This window comes from Oncorhynchus kisutch, linkage group LG2, assembly GCF_002021735.2.
Source record: "Oncorhynchus kisutch isolate 150728-3 linkage group LG2, Okis_V2, whole genome shotgun sequence".
Taxonomy (NCBI): Eukaryota; Metazoa; Chordata; class Actinopteri; order Salmoniformes; family Salmonidae; genus Oncorhynchus; species Oncorhynchus kisutch.
The window spans coordinates 20,272,798-20,296,972 of NC_034175.2; the positions used below are offsets into that span (position 1 = coordinate 20,272,798).

At 43.7% G+C, this 24,175-nt stretch overlaps 1 protein-coding gene across 4 annotated transcripts; it reads left to right on the forward strand.

Moving 5' to 3' along the window:
* Window positions 1-4,723: 4,723 nt before the first annotated feature.
* Window positions 4,724-24,083, forward strand: LOC109909033 (retinoic acid receptor beta-like). 4 transcript variants are annotated; one of them, XM_020507917.2, is made up of 9 exons: window positions 4,724-5,397; window positions 11,629-11,777; window positions 13,881-14,022; window positions 15,653-15,682; window positions 15,791-15,957; window positions 19,105-19,281; window positions 20,621-20,825; window positions 22,615-22,773; window positions 23,143-24,083. In XM_020507917.2, exons 1-9 carry the CDS (start codon window positions 5,247-5,249, stop codon window positions 23,319-23,321), a joined length of 1,359 nt encoding a protein of 452 aa, XP_020363506.1. In that variant the 5' UTR covers window positions 4,724-5,246; the 3' UTR covers window positions 23,322-24,083. The 4 variants fall into 4 exon arrangements, with proteins under 4 accessions (XP_020363506.1, XP_020363497.1, XP_020363515.1 ...); XM_020507908.2 differs by having other exon boundaries at window positions 4,780-5,397; window positions 11,626-11,777; XM_020507926.2 differs by lacking the exon at window positions 15,653-15,682 and having other exon boundaries at window positions 4,781-5,397; window positions 11,626-11,777.
* The last annotated feature ends 92 nt before the right edge of the window (window positions 24,084-24,175 follow it).

The following is a 24,175-nucleotide window of genomic DNA, read 5'->3' on the forward strand; positions in this document are numbered from 1 at the left end:
GGGTGGGGAGAAGAGTGTCATTCCTTCCAGAACTAAACTATAAGGATATTCCCCAGGGTTTGGAATGGGATGGGTGTAATGTAGTCTGATGTTGAACAGCAATAACATGCCAATATTTAGTCAATCATACTAAACTCTGTCCCTTTTCAGGACACTGTCTTTCAAAGATAATTCGTAAACATCAAAATAACTTTGCAGATCTTCATTGTAAAGGGTTTAAAAACAGTTTCCCATGATTGTTCAATGAACCATAAACAATTAATGAACATGCACCTGTGGAACAGTCGTTAAGACACTAACAGCTTACAGACGGTAGGCAATTAAGGTCACAGTTATGAAAACTTCGGACACTAAAGAGGCCTTTCTACTGACTCTGAAAAACATTTTAAAAAAGATGCCCAGGGTCCCTGCTCATCTGCGTGAACGTGCCTTAGGCATGCTGCAAGGAGGCATGAGTAATGTAGATGTGGCCAGGGCAATAAATTGCAACGTCCGTACTATGAGATGTCTAAGGGAGACAGGACGGGCAGCTGATCGTCCTCGCAGTGGCAGACCACGTGTAACAGCACCTGCACAGGATCGGTACATCCGAACATCACACCTGCGGGACAGTTACAGGACGGCAACAACAACTGCCCAAGTTACACCAGGAATGCACAATCCCTCCATCAGTGCTCAGACTGTCCTCAATAGGCTGAGAGAGGCTGGACTGAGGGTTTGTAGGCCTGTTGTAAAGGCAGGTCCTCACCAGACATCACTGGCAACAACGTTGCCTATGGGCACAAACCCACCGTCGCTGGACCAGACAGGACAGTCAAAAAGTGCTCTTCACTGACAAGTCGCGGTTTTGTCTCACCAGAGGTGATGGTCAGATTCGCGTTTATCATCGAAGGAATGAGTGTTACATCGAGGCCTGTACTCTGGAGCGGGATACATTTGGATGTGGAGGATCCGTCATGGTCTGGGGCGTTGTGTCACAGCATCATCAGACTGAGCTTGTTGTCATTGCAGGCAATCTCAACACTGTGCGTTACAGGGAAGACATCCTCCTCCCTCATGTGGTACCCTTCCTGCAGGTTCATCCTGACATGACCCTCCAGCATGACAATGCCACCAACCATACTGCTTGTTCTGTGCGTGATTTCCTGCAAGACAGCAATGTCAGTGTTTTGCCATGGCCAGCGAAGAGCCCGAATCTCAATCCCATTGAGCACGTCTGGGCCCTGTTGGATCGGAGGGTGAGGGCTAGGGCCATTCCCCCCAGAAATGTCCGGGAACTTGCCGTGGTGGAAGAGTGGGGTAACATCTCACAGCAAGAATTGGCAAATCTGATGGAGTCCATGAGGAGGAGATGCACTGCAGTACTTAATGCAGCTGGTGGCCACACCGGATACAGACTGTTACTTTTGATTTTGACCCCCCTTTTGTTCAGTGACACATTATTCCCATTTATGTTCAGTTTATGTCTCAGTTGTTGAATCTTGTTATGTTCATACAAATATTGACACATATTGCGTTTGCTGAAAATAAACGCAGTTGACAGTGAGAGGACGTTTCTTTTTTTGCTGAGTTGAGTTCATTGATGATGTAGTTTATGTGGCTAATTGGAACAGATGTATTGGATAATGTGGGAAGAGAAAGAGGACAGGCACAGTTCATATACAGGACCATATTTATTCACTAATAATAAATGATTCATCACAAATAAATTTACTGTGGTATCAATGTTTCACTGGGTTCTGAGTAGCAATGGGGGAGAGTGCATTGTGACAATCTAACTATGGTCTTAAAGTTGGGAAAGCTGCTTCCCATATTAGGGCATCCTTATCTAATCAGTGCAGATTTGCTAGTAATCGGCACTACTGCACTCCTTTGAGATGAAATTTCACAGCTATTTCACATGCGTGGGAAGAGAGTGCTTATCTTGGTAGAAAGGAATGCTATTTTTTTTTTTTACGCTCATCCATTGGAAGGTAACATGCCACCGAAACATATGGCATTTTAATATATAAAGTGATGAATAGATGAACAGACAGGCAGACGCAGACACAGACCGACAGGTAGACTGAATGACCACCAGACCAACAGACAGACAGCAGGTCCTGTACCATGTCCGTGGTACGGTGGCGCTGAAACATTTTTACAGAGGAAGAGAGTGAACGGGGATGTATCATGGAAATGTACCCATGGAAAGCGAGGGAGTACAGACCAGCAGCATACCAGCCTGCATCCCACTGCTGGTCTCTGAAGCTAAGCAGGTTCGGTCCTGAGTCTGTCTCTGGATGAGAGACGCTGCTGGAAGTGGTGTTGAAGGTCCAGTAGGGGGGCCCTCTTACTTCTGGTCTAAGTAGATAATAAAAATGATCAATGTTTTCTGCCCTACAAAGCAAAAAGGCAGTAACTGCTCATTGCGTGGAACTGAGAAAAATGGCTTTTATTTACCTTGGTTAAACAGTAACCATTTTCTCCAAAACACAATACAATATAGGCAGGATACTTGTCCACATGATTAAGCATGTAGCAAATGTAGAACGGGTGTCCCGACTCTCTGTTGTCACTACAGATCCCATGGCACTTATTGTAAGAATTGTGGTGTTAACCCCGGTGTCCTGGCTAAATTCCCAATCTGGTCTTCATACCAACATGGCCACCCAACCATCCCCAGCTTCCAATTAGCTAATTCATCCCCTCTCCTCCCACTGTAACTCTTCTCCAGCTTTTTTTTCTCTTTTCAATTGAACCTTTATTTAACTAGGCAAGTCAGTTAAGAACAAATTCTTATTTACAACGAGGGCCTACCCCGGCCAAACCCGGATGACGCTATGCCAATTGTGCGCCGCCCTATGTGAATCCCAATCACAGCCGGATGTCTTACAGCCTGGATTCAAACCAGGGACTGTAGTGACACCATTGCGCTGAGATGCAGTGCCTTAGACTGCTGCGCCACTCGGGAGCCCAGTTGTTGCTGTAAAAGACAATATGTTCTCAGTCAATTTACCTGGTAAAATAAGGGGAAAGTTGAAACTTCGAGAGAGAAAGAGAGATACTGTAAAGGGAGAGGGAGTGAGGCTGCCTGGGCTGGGTGGTGGGGGCCAGCAGGCTGCAGGAATGCTCTGCATGCCTGTCCTCTGAATGACCCCTCCTCCCTGGAGTGTGGGAGATACTGGGTAATTAGCCTCCTTTAACATTGAAGCTATGGTCCCGTGGCATTGAGGGAAACTATTAAGTGTATTTACAATGTAAAAAACCCACATTCTAATATTTTTCATATTTGTTCTCTCAGTCAACCCCCATCCGGTTTATATGAATTTCCAGTTGATATTTCTGAGTTAATCCCCCACTCCTATTTTCTTTGGTTTCGTTTCCAGTTGATGTACGCTGCAGTTGGTGCTGTTATGATGAAACTGCGCAGATTTTTTTCTCCCTTTTCCCCCCATCTTGATGGCCTACTTTATCTCTCCTGCACTAGATTTAATTATGATGCTCTCTCTCAGTGAATTTGTCTTCCTTATGGCAGGAATTAGAAATGGAAGAAGACATGGATTAAGAAAAATGGAAGCTAAAGAGTATTGATTTTCCAGAGACACGGTAGTTTAGATAACAAAATGCCAATACTGTGACATCCTCCATATTAGTTTTATTTTCGACTCTTGTCATTTTATTGAATTCTGAGTGTCCCTTCAAAAGAGACAATTGAAGTGTCCTTTTCTGACAGTTACAGGTTCTGAATTTGCCTTAACCACCTTTTCGCTTACAAAACCACACATTCTCAGGGAAAATATATTCTTAAAATCAACAACACAAATCAGCTTTAAGTCACACACTGTGAGATGCATAATATTGTAAAGGTGTGCCAAATGTGTGTAGTCTTTTTGCTAGGAAAGGCAGTTGTACTACTCATTGAAGTATTTAACGTGTCATATCTGTTCTTTAAAATCAAGGGGTATACTTCTTCAGTTTAAATTACCGTAAATCTTACAGACTGGGGCTTTAAGGTTCCTTATCTGAGATTGCTTAGTTATTTTAGGTTTAACTTAAAGACGAGGAATTTGACATATTTCAAATTAGAATCTACATACCTCTACTGACCTTTCCTTTCTATTTCATTCCATCGCTATCTTTAGCTTAAAGCTCTATCATTTTCTTATCATGTTTTCTGCTGATGTGAGAGCATAGAGAATAGCCTTTGAAATATTTGTTAGAACACGATTCAATCTTTGAACTGCTTATCTATCTCACCCACCCAAGATGTACACTTACAGAAACATTTAGTTCAATTTTTAAGTATAGATTACGCAATTTGCTTTACTGTGGAACAAAAGAGTAGGGCCTAGTTCATTACTATTAGGCCTACTTTCCAGATATGAAAGACAGCCTAGCTTCCACTTACTCACAGGGTGAGACTTAGATGATTGCACATGGTTGCTAGATAGCCTATATTTTGAAAAGTGTGTTTTTCCAAGTATCTATTTTATATTATTCTGTTCTGTTGTATTTCATTATATTCTATCGTGTCAGACTTCCCAAATACATGCCATTTCAATAATCAGTAAAACGTGTGAAATCAATGAAGAAAGTCAGAATCATACAACTTGCTCGCACACTGTATTTCTACTACCATTTACCTAACATTCTACCCAAGCGCACACAAAATATTGTCGTCTATCTCGTCTGGTGAGGGAATCATTGTACTTGGTGATGTCAGACAGTGTTTGGGTCATTTGCAGGTTAGCGGCCGCCAAAAAGGTTCATGGAAAGTTCACCCGCATATATTAGGTAATTCAATCGGTCCCTGTGACATAACTAGTATGAAGTGGTTGTGTAGAGACAACATAACCCATTCGTCAATAAATGGGAGCTAAGAACTCCAAAACAAACTTTGTTATGTAAAATAGCCTACTATTCTGTTTTTGTCGGGTTTTCACAGGGACTATTTTGCTGTGCCCCCGGCGCGCGATGGACGCAAATATTTTTTGAATGAATCCATCGATGGAAATCTTCTCTCGGCGCCCGCATACAGCTGTAGATATTTTTGCATCGACTCAAATTAATAAAATATAATTTTGGTCAATTACAAACTTTGAACAAAAATGTCCATCATACGCTTGACTGAGAGGGAAAACAGAATTCTACTTGGGCGTGCGAATTAAGGACAGTTGCATTCCATTTGTTCCATTTGTTCCATTTCTTTAGATCCTGACGCATCTTGATAAGGACTCGGCCTTACACTAATGGTATAGAAAAACATGTTTGACTATATGGATTTTCTCGCAGTTGGTCCAGGAGAAACGCTGGACTTCTATACTGCAAGTCCTTGTATGCTCCAGGAACCATCTCAAACCGCATGCTTCACTGGACTAACAGAAACGGATTGGCAAGTTCATCGGGTCGCGCAATGTAGGTGAAGCTTTATTTTTATTTAGTCTATTTAAAGGTTTAAGTAATAATCCCTCAGTTGCCAACTGTTTTACTCTTTACTAAATCGAAGTATTTGTTTGAAAGACTGAACGTGGGACTTGACATGATATATCCAGTTGTATCTTCTTCTCACACCTTTGATGCACTGTTTATAATATAGCCTATTCCTTGCGTCAATTGTTCGTACATTGTAGCCTAAACTGTTCCCTGTGCAGTCCTGTATCATTGCATCTTTAATCCAAAGACAATGTAAACATATTTATTTAGGTCATGTTGTATGCAGGCTACCATCTTTTTTTCCAGAGGCTGTAGTTCGATGGCATTTATTCATATATCTTTCTGAACATGTCATTGATGTCATATCTAGTTCAAATCAACACAAATTATACAATAATTTCAGATATAGGACCTACATCAAATTCAATACAGAAGCCTGCACAGTAAAATCAAGCTTAAACAAAAAATAACACACAACAGCATTTATGTAGGCCTACACGTGAAAGTTAAAGGTGCGGTCTGCAATATTTACTGATTTTTATGGTCATTTCAATTAATGATACCCATTGAATCTTGAAGAATAGTTTATAAACGTTCAGTGCAAGTGTATTACACCTCTATAACCCAAAATATAAGGTTGCTTTTTTTTACTCCATTTGTAAATAACGCCTTTGTAAACAATGTATAGTTCAAAATATGTTTCAAACCATAATGTTGATATAACTGTCAGGCCTTGCATCCATAGCTTCATTGATAATTAGAGAGTGGTTACATTTCTCCAGCCCGATCCCTCAGTTTTCTAGCAAACCAAGTGACAGGGCTGCTATTTGGCTGGGGGGGGGGGGGGGGGGGGGGAGCACGGATTGTGGCTTTATAGCAAAGGAATATGGTCAATATTGTTGTTATTTTACATATGCATATTGTTTGCTTTGTTGCAACTGATGATTGCATTAATTTAATATTGGTAAGCCTACCTCCTAGTTTATGGAATGAATTCACCGTTGTGCAATCAATCAGTATACTTACTTGTTATCCTAAATCAATAATACATGGATTATTACAGTGAACCCATTGATAATGAATTGGCCATAAAATCTGCACTCTTATATGACTTGTCACACCTCTGTTGTCACCTACTACATTCACTGTCCCTCTTTATTAAATGTTGTATTTAACCTGTATTTAACTAGGCAAGTCAGTTAAGAACAAATTCTTATTTACAATGACGGCCAACCCCCGCCAAACCCAGACGACGCTGGGCCAATTGTGCGCCGCCCTATGGAACTCCCAATCACAGCCGGTTGTGATACAGCCTGGAATCAAACCATGGTCTGTAGTGACTCCACTAGCACTGAGAAGCAGTGCCTTAGACCGCTGCGCCACTCGGGAGACCATTTCCTCAACTAGTTGTTGATATTTACAGATCCGATTAGGAAGTCAAATTCCAATCAGATACCTTTGGTTTCCTCTATCTGATGGTTGATCTATCTGTCTCTTCGGAGGTTTTCATTTATCCAACACCGGTGTGCTTCTGACAGTCAGCCTCAAGGGCTTCACACGCCATTATGGTCCTTATATTTTCTGCGATATCAAAAGCATTTCGAAGGCAGCACCAAAGCTAGTTACAACATTAGACCTTCTCTGGCAGCGCTCAGTGTTTGTAGATGGAGGAGCATCTCAACCGAAGCACAGCCAATGTGGTCAGCGGTCACTGGAGGTCACCGAGGGTTCAGTGGACGGTCACCAACAGGAGGTCAGACGAGACTCAGACTGCTTGGCTTGTCTCACCCACAGCAAAGTAGTTGTTGGAAAACAATCATATATTTACCTCGTTCATGTAACGGCGTTCTTCGTATGTCGAAAGAGAGTCGGACCGAAATGCAGCGTGGTGGTTACTCATGTCTTTAATGAAGAAAAAAGTGTCGATACATGAAATAACTATAAATACAAAAAACAACAAACGGAACGTGAAACCTAATACAGCCTATCTGGTGAACACTACACAGAGACAGGAACAATCACCCACGAAAGACAAAGCGAAACTCAGGCTACCTAAATACGGTTCCCAATCAGAGGCAACGAGAATCACCTGACTGCTGATTGAGAACCGCCTTATACAACACCCCTAATCAGCCGCGATCCCAAATACTACAAACCCCAATACGAAATACAATAACATAAACCCCTGTCACACCCTGGCCTGACCAAATATATAACGAAAACACAAAATACAAAGACCAAGGCGTGACAGAACCCCCCCCCCAAGGTGCGGACTCCCGGATGCACCTCAAAACCATAGGGAGGGTCCGGGTGGGAGTCTGTCCATGGTGGCGGCTCCGGCTCGGGACGTGGACCCCACTCCATAAATGTCATAGTTCCTCCCCTTCGCGTCCTGGGATAATCCACCATCGCCGCCGACCATGGCCTAATAGTCCTCACCCAGAACCCCACAGAACTGAGGAGCAGCTCGTGACTGAGGGGCATCTCGGGACTGAGGGGCAGCTCGGGACTGAGGGGCAGCTCGGGACTGAGGGGCAACTCGGGACTGAGGGGCAACTCGGGACTGAGGGGCAGCTCGGGACTGAGGCAGCTCGGGACTTGAGGGGCAGCCCGGAACTGAGGGGCAGCCCGGAACTGAGGGGCAGCCCGGGACTGAGGGGCAGCCCGGAACAGAGGGGAAGCCCAGTACTGAGATGAAGCCAAGTACTGAGATGAAGCTCAGGTAGGTAGTAGGCTCCGGTAGATCCTGGCTGGCTGGCGGATCTGGAAGATTCTGCTTGACAGGCTGATCTGGAAGAATCTGGTTGACTGGCAGACCTAGAAGATCATGGCTGACTGGCGGATCTAGCTGCTCTATGCAGACTGACAGCTCTGACTGCTCCATGCAGGCTGACAGCACCCTGCAGACTGGCAGCTCCTTGCAGACTGACAGCTCTGACTGCTCCATGCAGGCTGACAGCTCCTTGCAGACTGGCAGCTCCTTGCAGACTGACAGCTCTGGCTGCTTCATGCAGACTGACAGCTCTGACTGCTCCATGCAGGCTGACAGCTCCTTGCAGACTGGCAGCTCCTTGCAGACTGACAGCTCCCTGCAGACTGGCAGCTCCTTGCAGACTGACAGCTCTGACTGCTCCATGCAGGCTGACAGCTCCTTGCAGACTGGCAGCTCCTTGCAGACTGGCAGCTCCTTGCAGACTGGCAGCTCCTTGCAGACTGGCAGCTCCTTGCAGACTGGCAGCTCCTTGCAGACTGACAGCTCCCTGCAGACTGGCAGCTCCTTGCAGACTGACAGCACCCTGCAGACTGGCAGCTCAGGCTGCTTCAAACAGGCAGGAGGCTCCGGCAGCGCAGGAGAGGAGGAAAACGCTGGCTGCGCTGAACAGGCGGGAGACTCCGACAGAGCAGGAGAGGCGAGGCGCACTGTAGGCCTGATGCGTGGTGCGGGCACTGGTGATACTGGGGCGAGGACACGCACAGGAAGCCTGGTGCGGGGAGCTGCTACCGGAGGACCGGAGTGTGGAGGTGGCACAGGATGTGCAAGGCTAGGGATGTGCACAGGAGGCCTGGTGCGTGAGGCTGGCACCAACTTCACCAGCCGACTAACACGCACCTCAGGACGAGTATGGAGCGCTAACTCAGGTGCCATCAAATCCCCGACACCATCCGTCGGACGAATATGATATCTATAGCACCAAGCTAGCAACTCCCTCATTACTCTCCACTCCACTTTCCCCATTAACTCCTTCACAGTCTCTGCTTCGCTCACCTCTAACACCGGCTCTGGTTCTGGTCTCCTCCTTGGCTCCTCACGATAAACAAGGAGAGTTGGCTCAGGTCCATCTCCTGACTCAGCCACTCTCCCTCTGAGCCCCCCCCCAATACATTTTTGGGGGTGACTCTCGGGTTTCGCTCTGCGCCGCCGTGTCTGTTTCTCCAACTCCATTCGCCTATAGCCTTCTTCGCACTGCTCTAGCGAATCCCATGCGGGCTCCTGCACTCTCTCTGGGTCGGCCGCCCACCTGTCGATTTCTTCCCACGTCGTATACTCCATGCCATTGCTGTCCATAACGTCCTCCTTTCGCTTTTCCTGCCTGTTACCACGCCGCTCGGTCCGTAAGTGGTGGGTGATTCTGTAACGGCGTTCTTCGTTTGTCGAAAGAGAGTCAGACCGAAATGCAGCGTGGTGGTTACTCATGTCTTTAATGAAGAAAAAAGTGTCGATACATGAAATAACTATAAATACAAAAAACAACAAACGGAACGTGAAACCTAATACAGCCTATCTGGTGAACACTACACAGAGACAGGAACAATCACCCACGAAAGACAAAGCGAAACTCAGGCTACCTAAATACGGTTCCCAATCAGAGGCAACGAGAATCACCTGACTGCTGATTGAGAACCGCCTCAGGCAGCCAAGCCTATACAACACCCCTAATCAGCCGCGATCCCATATACTACAAACCCCAATACGAAATACAATAACATAAACCCCTGTCACACCCTGGCCTGACCAAATATATAACGAAAACACAAAATACAAAGACCAAGGCGTGACAGTTCATCACTTTGGCTATTCTGCGAGTACATTCATGTTGTATGGCCAGTGCTGATATCCTAATGACTATAATTATTGTTCCTGTTTACAAGTGTAATGTTAAGGGTGTTTGGATTTCACTGAGGAATTTACCTACTCACAACACATAGACATTCCCTCACTACAGATTGCCTTTACTTTCAGCATCCAGCCCTAAAAGTCCCCCAAAAGACCTCAGTGAGAATGTGATAGCATTGTGATAGCATTGTGATAGAATTGTGATAGCATTGTGTTAGCATTGGGATAGCATTGGGATAGCATTGTGATGGCGCGCAGAGAAAATGACTTTCCTTTGACATAGTGGAAGCAGATCGTGGCACACATCTTCAAACTTTACTCGTTACCAGTTTCTCTCTTAATAAATGTTGATGAGCACCTCCCTCCCCCTCCAAACCACTTAGTCTAGCTTAATATTCCACTGCTTCATCATCAGTCAGTTGATCTTGTGGCATGCGCCACCATTGTTTCGTAGTGGAGAGAATACTTGCTAATGGGTGTGTTCTCTTGTTTGACCCGGCGAGGGTAGGTTCAACTGGAGGCCATGGGTTCAAGGGGATGGATATAAGGACATTTTCTATTTTTGTCCCCTCAATTTGCCTTTTTTTAGTGATCTGCCACTGATCTGGCACTATGTGCTTTTATGGTAGAGGTGATAAGAAGCCAGCAGGGATGCTTGCCCTGTCACAGTGGGGGCCCTCTATAAAACTGAAGAGATGTCTTAAGAGTGTCTGCTGTCGTCATTTTCCCACAAAGTATGGCATTGGAATAGTATTTCTGTATCTGGACTCTTCTTCACCCTTTTGCTCTCTCTGTGAAAAGGACGACACAGAAGTCTGAAAAGAAAACCTGAACATTATCTCGGTCAGATATGCCTATCAACACAAGGCCTCAGCATGTCCTCGGGAACACAAGTGGACTTGGCACTGTGGGCTGACATGATCTGTGTTATCAGCTCAGCTACAGTAAATTCGTGATTCGTTTTCCATAGAGATAGTTCTGTGGCTGAGTTCCTCAGTACAATGTTTACCGGCCGTAGAAATGAGTATTTGTATACTAATGAAAGATCAAAGATGCCCAAGCACTTTTCTGTTATTTGTTTGGTTGAAAAAACAAAAAAATGGATTGAATGCTATGTTGCGTAGTCACTTTGCAGAATGTTTACTGACCATAGAAATAACTGTTGGTCCTCGAATATAAAAGAGGAGGCCCAAAGACATAATCCAATTTGTTTGATATTTCAACAGTTTTTAGGGATTAAATACTGTTTTACTTCAACTGTTTGAAGAACATTAAGCTACATAAATTCGATGTATGACTGCATTTTCAGCAGCTGCATTGGAATTTTCTCCTTCTCCCAGCTTTGTCCAAATATTACTTTTCTCTCCTCCTTGTCTCCACGGTAGAGATTTTTGTGAATTAAAGTGACAGAAAAATGATGAAAACTCAGTCACAGCTTATGATAGAAAGGCGACAAGGAAAGGAGGCCATTTTAGAGTTTATGCAGTGGCAGCCCTCATCTCACTCCCAACACTCATTGCCTGTCATTCTTCCCAGCGCCTCATCATCCCTCTCTCCCTCACTTCCTTTCTTCCTCTATCCCTCCTGTGTGTCAGCAGCTGTGGAAACCCAGAGCTCCAGCTCAGAGGACCTGTTCGCCAGTCCTCTCTCACCTCTGCCCCCTCCTCGCACCTACAAACCCTGCTTCGTGTGCCAAGACAAGTCCTCAGGCTACCACTATGGCGTCAGTGCTTGTGAGGGCTGTAAGGTAAGGGACCAGACTGGCCATGTACATATCGCAAAAACCATCTGACTGCTCAAATGATGAATAAATTCCACTTTTATTTCTTCAGCAATTTCAACGTATTCAGCATGTTCATTTCTACTTTGGAGTTCAATCCCAGACCTAATTTACCTGGGATGTGGATATGTAATGCGAGAAACTGCAACAAACACCACACACACACACGATTCCCACTGTTCTCTGGGGTTCTCAAATGTCCCCCCCTCTATCACCCTTTGATGGTCCATGGCAGTGAGCTATAGTGAGTAGGTGTTAACACAATTGTTCATGAAAGCTAGGCCGATTGGCCCTTCGCGCGAGCTGAACGCTCGGGCAACAGAAGGCTCCACAGAGAGAAGGTAAATAATTGATGGGCAGCACTGTGAACAATACCAAGAGCATGGAGGAGACCATGACTACAGATGACATTCTCTCCTCAGCGTCTTTCAGAACAAGATGAAAGGCAATGATCCTAATTATAGATTAAGTGTGAGATCACATCTGTGTTAGAGATGAGAAGTGGCGTTAGTTACAGAGTTTTCCCGCTGACAGTTTAGTGCAGAAAGTGAGAATGGAGCTTATCTCTCCTGCCCTGGAGGGGGACCTCGTATAAGGAGCTGCATGAAAGAGATTTGTTGATTGTTCGTTTTCTCAACTGTAGCAGGTCGAAAGTGGAAATGGCATGCTTTAGAAATGTCAGTTGGTGTCTGTTGATACACGTATTAGTCTGACCTGGCAGATCTATTTAGATGTTCAAATGAAAAATCTGATCTTTTTTTACTCCAAAAGAAATATAGCATATAGATGTATTTACATTTTTTTTAATTTAACCTTTATTAACTAGGCAAGTCAGTTAAGAACAGATTCTTATTTACAATGACGGCCAACCAAAAGGCAAAAGGCCTCCTGCGGGGAAGGGGGCTTACAAATAACTGTTTGACTGCCATGTTTACCCAGAGCAAATACTAGTATCACTAAAGGGCCTGAATCTTGGCCCTGATAAACTGCTCATGTGTCGGGATACTATTGACTGACTAAGAACAGGACAGTGCGTCAGACACAACACATGTGGTGTTACCCCGCTACACCCTATACTATTGACGTGTTTCACAACACATGTGGTGTTACCCCGCTACACCCTATACTATTGACGTGTTTCACAACATGTGTGGTGTTACCCCGCTACACCCTATACTATTGACTTGTTTCACAACATGTGTGGTGTTACCCCGCTACACCCTATACTATTGACTTGTTTCACAACACATGTGGTGTTACTCCGCTACACCCTATACTATTGACGTGTTTCACAACACGTGTGGTGTTACCCCGCTACACCCTATACTATTGACGTGTTTCACAACATGTGTGGTGTTACCCCGCTACACCCTATACTATTGACTTGTTTCACAACATGTGTGGTGTTACCCCGCTACACCCTATACTATTGACTTGTTTCACAACATGTGTGGTGTTACCCCGCTACACCCTATACTATTGATGTGTTTCACAACACGTGTGGTGTTACCCCGCTACACCCTATACTATTGACGTGTTTCACAACATGTGTGGTGTTACCCCGCTACACCCTATACTATTGACGTGTTTCACAACATGTGTGGTGTTACCCCGCTACACCCTATACTATTGACGTGTTTCACAACATGATTCTGGTTGCATTTGGCCTGTAGTTTTTTTATTTCTCTAATTTCATTGTGATTGTTTGATAACAGTCATTCATTATATATGAAATATTTAAAAGTCGTTTTTTTCTTCTTCTTTGCATATGGAAAACACATGTTGATGTTAAAGGGATACTTGGGGATTTTGGCAATGAGGCCCTTTATCTACATCCCCGGAGTCAGATGAAATCGTAGATACCAAAATTCCCGAAGTGTGCCTTTAAGGTCCTCATTTTAGAAGGATACATGTATTCAGATGGTGATGTAATAACACTACTACGTCACCTACAAAGACATTAGAGCTCCTTTCAGACTTCTGTAGAATGTTAACTGCTGGTAGCTGAAAGTACAAGGGAGATGTCTTCTCTATTGAAAGCATATTATTCTTTCCGTTGGTGGCTCCCAGGGTTTCTTCCGTAGAAGTGTCCAGAAGAACATGGTTTACACGTGCCACCGGGACAGTAACTGCATCATCAATAAAATCACCAGGAACCGCTGTCAGTACTGTCGGCTACAGAGGTGCTTCGCCGCGGGCATGTCCAGGGAGTGTAAGTGTCAATAATATTTCAGAGTGTCTCCATTCAACCACTGAAGAGCAGCATTTCTATACAACACCCAACTCCTCTGTAATATACCCCAAAACTGCTAAACACTGCTATGCAATATTCCCAAACGTTTTCATAAAACTCTTACCCAAAATACTCAGTGCCTTCAGAACGTATTCACACCCCTTAATTTCCCCCCACATTTTGGTGTGTTACAAAGTGGAATTAAAATGGATTGTGACCATATGTAACTTTCTGCATAGTGCAGAATTGTCATTAATTGTCATTCTTTTGTCAAGGATCTACACAAAATAATGTGAAATGTCAAAGTGTAAGAGAAATTATATGTTTTTTTTACTTAATGGAAAATAAAATGCTCATATATTTTGATTAGATAAGTATTCAACCCCTTGAGTAAATACATGTTAGAATCACCTTTGGCGGCGATTACAGTCTTTCTGGGTAATTTGACTTAAATCGTCTTGAAAATCTATGGCAAGACTTGAAAATGTCTGTCTTGCAATGATCAACATCCAATTTGACAGAACTTGAAGAATTTTTTAAAGAATAATGTGCAAATATTGTACAATCCAGGTTTGCAAAGCCCTTAGAGACTGTTTTGGAATATTTTTTATTCTGTACAGGTTTCCTTCTTTTCACTCCGTCATTTAGGTTAGTAGTTCGGAGTAACTACAATGTTGTTGATCCATCATCAGTTTTCTCCGATCACAGCCATTAAACTCTGTAACTGGTCTCAAATCCCCATTAGCCTCATTGTGAAATCCCTGAGCGGTTTCCATCCTCTCCTTCAACGCTGTCAAGGACTCCTGTATCTTTGCAGTGACTGGGTGTAATTCATTCATCCCAAAGTGTAATGATTATTGCACGCAGAGTTAGTTTTAACTCAACAAAATGTGGAAAACGTCAAAGGGTGTGAAACGTTTCTGAAGGCACCGTACCTAAAAACCTGTCTAATCATGTCAATGCTTCTGCTGTCCGAACGTTTTCCAAGAAAACTAATTCCACCTCCACTGTCCAACACATGAAAGCACTTCAAACACCATTTCCCAGAAGGCGCACTGACCCAGATACAATCTCTGTTGTGGGTAGGGGGATGGTGTCATGGTGATGGATGCCTGCTATTCTGAATGTCATTCATCTCTTCTACCCAGCATGTCAGCAATACATAAATCCATCAGCACACGCATCAGCCTTGTGGCCTTGTGGCTGGAATGTAACGGCTACTAATATTACTGTGCCATTGTCTGCCGTTGTCACTGACTCGTATGTAATGCAGCCCAGAGGGAAGATTTTACACAATGATTGCAGGAAGTAGGGCAGACTAGAGTAGACTATCCATTTACTGAACAGATCTGTCAGTAAATGTGCCTGTCTGAGGAGACCAGGTGCATAAGATGGATCTCTCCCTGAGATCCGGCTCAGTGAAACGAGTGGCCGGTGTTGAAAACCAATGGTTGAAGTATGTTGACGTGATTTATAGATCAGGTGTAAGGTATAACATGACTATTTTACATTACTTAAGACACTCATTGGTAAATGCGCATGGCTTGTTGAGAAACATATGGTCCTTTAACAGACTCTTTACTGTTAACACCTACTATATATTCTGCAGGTGTTGCCCACAAGGGAAATCACACCAGAGGTATTGTGTTACAAGCACCATGATCCAACCAACTTAGCTATTGCAACAAATTCAATTTCACATTTTTTCTTGAGTTATCTCCGTTCATATTTCATCCTCTCTTCCCAGCTGTCAGGAATGACCGGAGTAAGAGGAAGGAGAAGAAGGAGACTCCCAAGATGACCATCATCGAGACATATGAGCTGACAGCAGAACTGGGCTGTATAGTGGAGAAAATCTGTAGGGCCCATAGAGAGACCTTCCCTTCCCTCTGCCAGTTGGGCAAATACACTACAGTGAGTAACAACCACTGCCATGTTGGCACCATATATACAGTTGAAGTCAGAAGTTTACATACAATTAGGTTGGAGTCATTCCAAACTCATTTTTCAACCACTCCACAAATTTCTTGTTAACAAACTATAGTTTTGGCAATTCGGTTATGACATCTGCTTTGTGCGTGACACAAGTAATTTTTCCAACAATTGTTTACAGACAGATTATTTCACTTATAATTCACTGTATCACAATTCCAGTGGGTCAGAAGTTTACATACACTAAGTTGACTGCCTTTAAACGGCTTGGAAAATTCCAGAAAATAATGTCATGGCTTTAGAAGCTTCTGATAGGCTAATTCACATCATTTGAGTCAATTGGAGGTGTACCTGTGGATGTATTTCAAGGCCTACCTTCAAACACAGTGCCTCTTTGCTTGACATCATGGGAAAATCAAAAGAAATCAGCCAAGACCTCAGAAAAACAATTCTAGACCTCCACAAGTCTGGTTCATCCTTGGGAGCAATTTCCAAACACCTGAAGGTACCACTTTCATTTGTACAAACAATAGTACGCAAGTATAAACACCATGGGACCACGCAGCCATCATACCGCTCAGGAAGGAGACGCGTTCTGTCTCCTAGAGATGAACGTACTTTCGTGCGAAAAGTGCAAATCAATCCCAAAACAACAGCAAAGGACATTGTGAAGATGCTGGAGGAAACAGGTACAAAAGTATCTGTATCCACAGTAAAACGAGGCCTATATCGACATAACCTGAAAGGCCGCTCAGTAAGGAAGAATCCACTGCTCCAAAACCGCCATAATAAAGCCAGACTACGGTTTGCAACTGCACATGGGGACAAAGATCGTACTTTTTGGAGAAATGTCCTCTGGTCTGATGAAACAAAAATATAACTGTTTGGTCATAATGACCATTGTTATGTTTGGAGGAAAAAGGGGGAGGCTTGCAAGCCGAAGGACACCATCCCAACCGTGAAGTATGGGGGTGGCAGCATCATGTTGTGGGGGTGGTTTGCTGCAGGAGGTACTGGTGCACTTCACAAAATAGATGGCATCATGAGGGAGGAATATGATGTGGATATATTGTAGTAACATCTCAAGACATCAGTCAGGAAGTTAAAGCTTGGTCGCAAATGGGTCTTCCAAATGGACAATGACCCCAAGCATACTTCCAAAGTTGTGGCAAAATGGCTTAAGGACAACAATGTCAAGGTATCGGAGTGGCCATCACAAAGCCCTGACCTCAATCCTATAGAGAATTTGTAGGCAGAACTGAAGTGTGTGCGAGCAAGAAGGCCTACAAACCTGACTCAGTTACACCAGCTCTGTCAGGAAGAATGGGCCAAAATTCACCCAACTTATTGTGGGAAGCTTGTGGAAGGCTACCCGAAACGTTTGACCAAAGTTGAACAATTTAAAGCCAATGCTACCAAATACTAATTGAGTGTATGTAAACGTCTGACCAACTGGGAATGTGATGAATGAAATCAAATCTGAAATAAATCATTCTCTCTACTATTATCCTTTCATTTCACATTCTTAAAATAAAGTGGTGATCCTAACTGACCTAAGACAGGGATTTTTTACTTGGATCAAATGTCAGGAATGATAAAAATCTGAGTTTAAATGTATTTGGCTGAGGTGTATGTAAACTTCTGACTTCAACTGTATATATTACATGTATCATGGATATATTTCCATTTAATTCTGTGGGTAGGTCTGTCTCTGTTGAGGCTCAGAAGCACTATCCCTGTACCATAATCCAGTCATCTAAATGGATCATACTGGTTGTAATGTTGAGATTATACTTAGAACTAATTGCGCTCTCTCTCTCTCTCTCTACATCTCTCTCTCTCTCCCTGTCTCTCTACATCTCTCTCTCGCTCTCTCACTCTCTCTCTCTCTCGCTCTACATATCTCTCTCTCACTCTCTCTCTCTGTCTCTCTCTCTCTCTCACTCTCTCTCTCTCTACATCTCTCTCTCTCCGTCTCTCTACATCTCTCTCTCTCTCTCGCTCTACATATCTCTCTCTCTCTACATCTCTCCCTCTCTCTCTCTCCCTCTCTCTCTCTCACTCTCTCTCTCTCTACATCTCTCTCTCTCCGTCTCTCTACATCTCTCTCTCTCACTCTCTCTCTCTCTACATCTCTCTCTCTCCGTCTCTCTACATCTCTCTCTCTCACTCTCTCTCTCTCTACATCTCTCTCTCTCCGTCTCTCTACATCTCTCTCTCTCTCTCTCTCTCTCTCTCTCTCTCTCTCTCTTTCTCACTATTTTTCTTTTCCTTGCTTTCTTTTCAATTGAATTTATTGGTTATGGGAAACACATGTTTACATTGCCAAAGCAAGTGAAATAGATAATAAACCAAAGTGAAATAAACAATTAAACAGTAACAGTAAACATTACATTCACAAAAGTTCCAAAATAATAACAACATTTCAAATGTCATATTATGTCTATATACCATGTTGTAACGATGTGCAAATAGTTCCCCGAAAGGGGAAATAAATAAACATAAATATAGGTTGTATTTACAATGGTGTTTGTTCTTCACTGGTTGCCCTTTTCTTGTGGCAACATGTCACAAATGTTGCTGCTGTGATGGCACACTGGAATTTCACCCAGTGGATATGGCAGTTTATCAAAATTGGATTTGTTTTTGATTTATTTGTGGGTCTGTGTAATCTGAGGTAAATATGTGTCTCTAATATGTTCATACATTTGGCAGAAGGTTAGGAAGTGCAGCTCAGTTTCCACCTCATTTTGAGGGCAGTGAGCACATAGCCTGTCTTCTCTTGAGAGCCGGGTCTGCCTTTGGCAGCCTTTTTCAATAGCAAGGCTATGCTCACTGAGTCTGTACATCGTGAAAGATTTCCTTAATTTTTGGTTTGTCACAGTGGTCAGGTATTCTGCCACTGTGTACTCTCTGTTTAGGGCCAAATAGCATTCTAGTTTGCTCAGTTTTTTTGTAAATTCTTTCCAATGTGTCAAGTAATTATCTTTTTTGTTTTCTCATGATTTTCTCTCTCTTCATCCCCATCCCTCTCGGTCTTCCTGCCCCTCTCTCTCCCTCCCTCTATCTATCCCCCCTATTCTCTAATCTCTCCTTTACCCTCCCCCTCCCCCGTCCATGCATCTGTAGAACTCAAGCTCAGACACTAGGATCCAGTTGGACCTGGGGCTGTGGGATAAGTTCAGTGAGCTGGCCACCAAATGTATCATCAGGGTTGTGGAGTTTGCCAAACGGGTTCCTGGTTTCACCGGCCTGACTATAACTGACCAGATCACCCTCCTCAAAGCGGCCTGTCTGGACATTCTGGTGAGTGGTGTGTGTGTGTGTACTGTACGTTTGTGTGTGTATACTGTATGCGTCAGGGGATGTATATATGTGTGTACGGCCACATCATCATCTCCAAAGCACATCTGGCACCTCATCAACTGGCCTGTGTGGAGTTCAGGAACGGTTCAGGCACTATAGACCTGCTGTTACATTGTCTATCAGCCACAGTGTGCTGTTTGGGGCAGACACTATGGATCTGCTGTCACATTGTCTCAGCATACGTTTGTGCTGAAGACAGACACAGTGGTGGTGGGTTCAGACACAGTGGTGGTGGGTTGTAACAGAGTGTTACCGCTGAAGGCATGTTTTATTCTCTTTCATCTCCTCATATCTTCTGGTTTTCATTGTCAACTCTGTGCTTCTCCAGCACCATCAAAGGTTAGTAGATTCTCACTAGCTGCACCATGGTGATTCACTCACGGCTCTATTTTCTCGACGGGAAATCTTTAATCTGAAATCAAAGCGTTATCATGTTTATTTTACATTACTGAGGTGGTTTCTAATGAGGCATGCAGGGATAATTACTGTGCAGATTGATGGTGATTTAGGTCGTTTGTGAAACTTGACTCAGTGCCTTGCTATGATGTAGCGTTATATGTTTTTTTAAGGAGTTTTGGAGGAGTTTTTAAGGAGACTTTCACTATCTCTCTCTACCTGATCTATCTATCTCTTTCTACCTGATCTATTTTTCTCTATCTCTCTCGACCTGATCTGTCTATCTCTTTCTACCTGATCTATCTTTCTCTATCTCTCTCGACCTGATCTGTCTCTCTTCCTCTCTCTACCTGATCTGTCTTTCTCTCTCTCTCTACCTGATATGTTTATCTCTCTCTACTTGATCTGTCTTTCTTTATCTCTTTCTACCTGATCTATTTTTCTCTATCACTCTCTACCTGATCTGTCTATCTCTTTCTACCTGATCTATCTTTCCCTATCTCTCTCTACCTGATCTATCTATCTCTTTCTACCTGATCTATCTTTCTCTATCTCTCTCGACCTGATCTGTCTCTCTTTCTCTATCTCTCTCTACCTGATCTGTCTTTCTCTATCTCTCTCTACCTGATATGTTTATCTCTCTCTACTTGATCTGTCTTTCTCTATCTCTCGACGTGATCCTTTTTTCTTATGCAGACTAGATGTAGGTTTGTGTTTTACCTCTATACTTCTCTTGCTTTTTTTGACTGAACTGTCTTTCATGTCTTTGTATTTTAATTTCCATCCCACTCTTCTTGAACATGCATCTCACCATTGCCTTTTTCTATACTGACTATACTGTTCCTTTCTGTACTCTCTATACTACCCCTTATGTCTCCTGTAGATTCTGCGGATCTGTACAAGGTACACTCCTGACCAGGACACTATGACCTTCTCAGACGGGCTGACCTTGACCCGTACACAGATCCACAACGCTGGCTTTGGCCCGCTCACAGACCAGGTGTTCACCTTCGCTGGCCAGCTGCTGCCCTTGGAGATGGATGACACAGAAAGTGGCCTCCTCAGCGCCATCTGCCTGGTGTCTGGAGGTACTGCAACTATCCATAGCTTCAGTACAGGCAGAAAGTTTTTATAAAACAATCTTTTTTTTGTTTTATGAATGGATGTACTTTTAGTACATTTATTTGAAACTATTTACTCTAATAAATTGACCTCACTGTCGTTTTTGTGTATAGACGTTTCTGTGGGTGTAGTTAAATTATACATATATCAAATCAAATCAACTTTTATTGGTCACATACACATGGTTAGCGGATGTTAATGTGAGTGCAGCGAAATGCTTGTGCTTCTAGTTCTGACCATGCAGTAATATCTAACAAGTAATCTAACAAATTCACAACCACTACCTAATACACACAAGTGTAAAGGAATGAATAAGAATATGTACATATAAATATATGGATGAGCGATGGCCGTGCGGCATAGGCATGATGCAGTAGATGGTATAGAGTACAGTGTATACATATGAGATGAGTAATGTAGGGTATGTAAACATTATATAAAGTGGCATTATTTAAAGTGACTAGTGATACATTTATTACATCCATTTATTTAAGTGGCCAGAGATTTGAGTCAGTATGTTAGCAGCAGCCACTCAATGTTAGTGATGGCTGTTTAACAGTCTGGTGGCCTTGAGATAGAAGTTGTTTTTCAGTCTCTCGGTCCCTGCTTTGATGCACCTGTACTGACCTCGCCTTCTGTATGATAGCGGGGTGAACAGGCAGTGGCTCGGGTGGTGGTTGTCCTTGATGATCTTTATGGCCTTCCTGTGACATTGGGTGGTGTAGGTGTCTTGGAGGGCAGGTAGTTTGCCCCCGGTGATGCGTTGTGCAGACCGCACTACCCTCTGGAGAGCCTTGCGGTTGAATGCGGTGCAGTTGCCGTACCAGGCGGTGATGCAGCCCGACAGGATGCTCTCAATTGTGCATCTGTAAAGGTTTGTGAGTGTTTTAGGTTACAGGCCAAATTTCTTCTGCCTCCTGAGGTTGAAGAGGCGCTGTTGTTCTTCACCACGCTGTCTGTGTGGTTGGACCATTTCAGTTTCAGCTTCACTACTGTGCCGTCAATGTGGATGGGGGGGTGCTCCCTCTGCTGTTTCCTGAAGTACATGATCTCCTTTGTTTTTTTGACGTTGTTTGAGAGGTTAGTTTCCTGACACCACACTCTCCGAGCCCTCACCTCCTCCCTGTAGGTCGTCTTGTCGTTGTTGGTAATCAAGCCTACCACTGTAATGTCGTCTGCAAACTTGATGATTGAGTTGGAAGCGTGCATGGCCACGCAGTCATGGGTGAACAGGGAGTACAGGAGGGGACTGAGAACGCACCCTTGTGGGGCCCCAGTGTTGAGGATCAGCGGGATGGAGATGTTGTTACCTACCCTCACCACCTGGGGGCGCCATGTCAGAAGTCCAGGTCCCAGTTGCACAGGGCGGGGTCGAGACCCAGGGGCTCAAGCTTAATGACGAGTTTGGATGGTACTATGGCGTTAAATTCTGAGCTATAATCAATGAACAGCATTCTTACATAGGTATTCCTCTAGATAGGATAGGGCAGTGTGATGGCGATTGCATCGTCAATGGACCTATTGGGGAGGTAAGCAAATTGGAGTAGATCTAGGGTATCAGGTAGGGTGGAGGTGATTTGATCCTTGACTAGTCTCTCAAAGTGCTTCATGATGACAGAAGTGAGTACAACGGGGCGATAGTCATTTAGTTCAGTTACCTTAGATTTCTTGTGTTGTCACACAAACTAGATATGAGCTGAATTAGCAGATGAATGATGTGTCGGTGTCACACTGACAATGTCTCTCCTGTGTCAGATCGCCAGGACCTGGAGGAGCCGTCTAAGGTGGAGGTCCTGCAAGAGCCCTTACTGGAGGCCTTGAAGATCTACTCCCGTAAACGCCGGCCCAGCATGCCCCTCATGTTCCCCAAGGTCCTCATGAAGATAACCGACCTGCGCAGCATCAGCGCCAAAGGTTAGAGGTCAACTCCCTATCGGCCATGACACTTACTTTGACCTTAAGTCTGTTGGCTTGGCTTCATGACTGTTATAACCAGGTGTTATGGCATATTGTGATTTTACAACACCAGTGCACATCCAACCACATCCAACGCTAATTGAAGGATGTAGTGTAAAGAGAGAAGTATTAAATCAGGGGTGACCTGTGGATGTCGGTGTGGGCAACAAGCCTAGTCAGTGTAAAAACCCTTTCAGACATGCTGGGTGGAGGTGGGTTAAATAGGAACAAATAAAGGAAATGTGCCTCTCATGAGAGTGAAAGAGTTAAGAAACACTTCTACTACTCTATAAAGTGTCATTTACATGTTCCATTCTAATTACACAGGAGCTGAGCGAGTGGTGACGTTGAAGATGGAGATCCCAGGTTCCATGCCTCCTCTTATCCAGGAGATGCTGGAGGAGATGGAGAACCTGGAGAAGCAGAAGCATTCTGAGGAGGAGCAGAGAGCAGACAAGAACATCACACCCACACACACACACTCTCCATGTCCACACAGTACATAGACACCAGCCTGTTTGCTTGAAAACCTTACTAAAATGAAAAATATACCTCCAATGGGATGTCCCGGAAAGGAAATGATGAGGATGGTCAAACGTGAACAATACCAGTGAAAACAGTGTATTCAGAGTTATATAAAGGGAATTGTAAATAGAATCACGCCACAGTACTTAGTTGTGACGTACATACAGAGAGCAAAGAGAATACTCATAACTGGACGTGACTGGAGATATAACAGGACCAGCCTGTGTGTTGGTCAGTATCATAAGGTGCTTAGAAGATGGTTTAAATACATACAGTGCATTGCAGTACTAGAGAGTAGCTTAACATATTAACCTCACACAGAGAGCCTTTCTATACGGATGGGAGTGGAATTCATGTGAATTGTGACTAGACATTCCATTGTGGTGCGACACAGGGGCAAGGTATGACAATATGCATGATATGGATTCAGTTTAACTCTCAAAAAGGGATGCATTTTTCGGAGGTTATTACTGGGTGTGTGTAGGTCACAAATGTACGAGAGATTTTAAAACAGGTACCTACTCTAAAGTAAGGGGGTTCACGTTTCCATTATTTAAAGTCTTGCATGATTGGCTTTGTTAAGTAAGTGCTATTACTCTCACCGTGTCAACATATATTCTTCATACCATTGTATGGTTATGTTTATCTCTATGATGAACGGCATGGTGCTTTTTTGTGATATCGATTATATTCCTATTTCAGATAGTTATTGGTCTATTAAAGTCTTGGAACTATATATACCCTGGGTGTGTCCGATTCATTTTGTTTTTAAAAATCTTGACAGGAGCCAATACTTCATACAAAGGTTGATACTGCCCCGTGTGGTCTTTGTAGA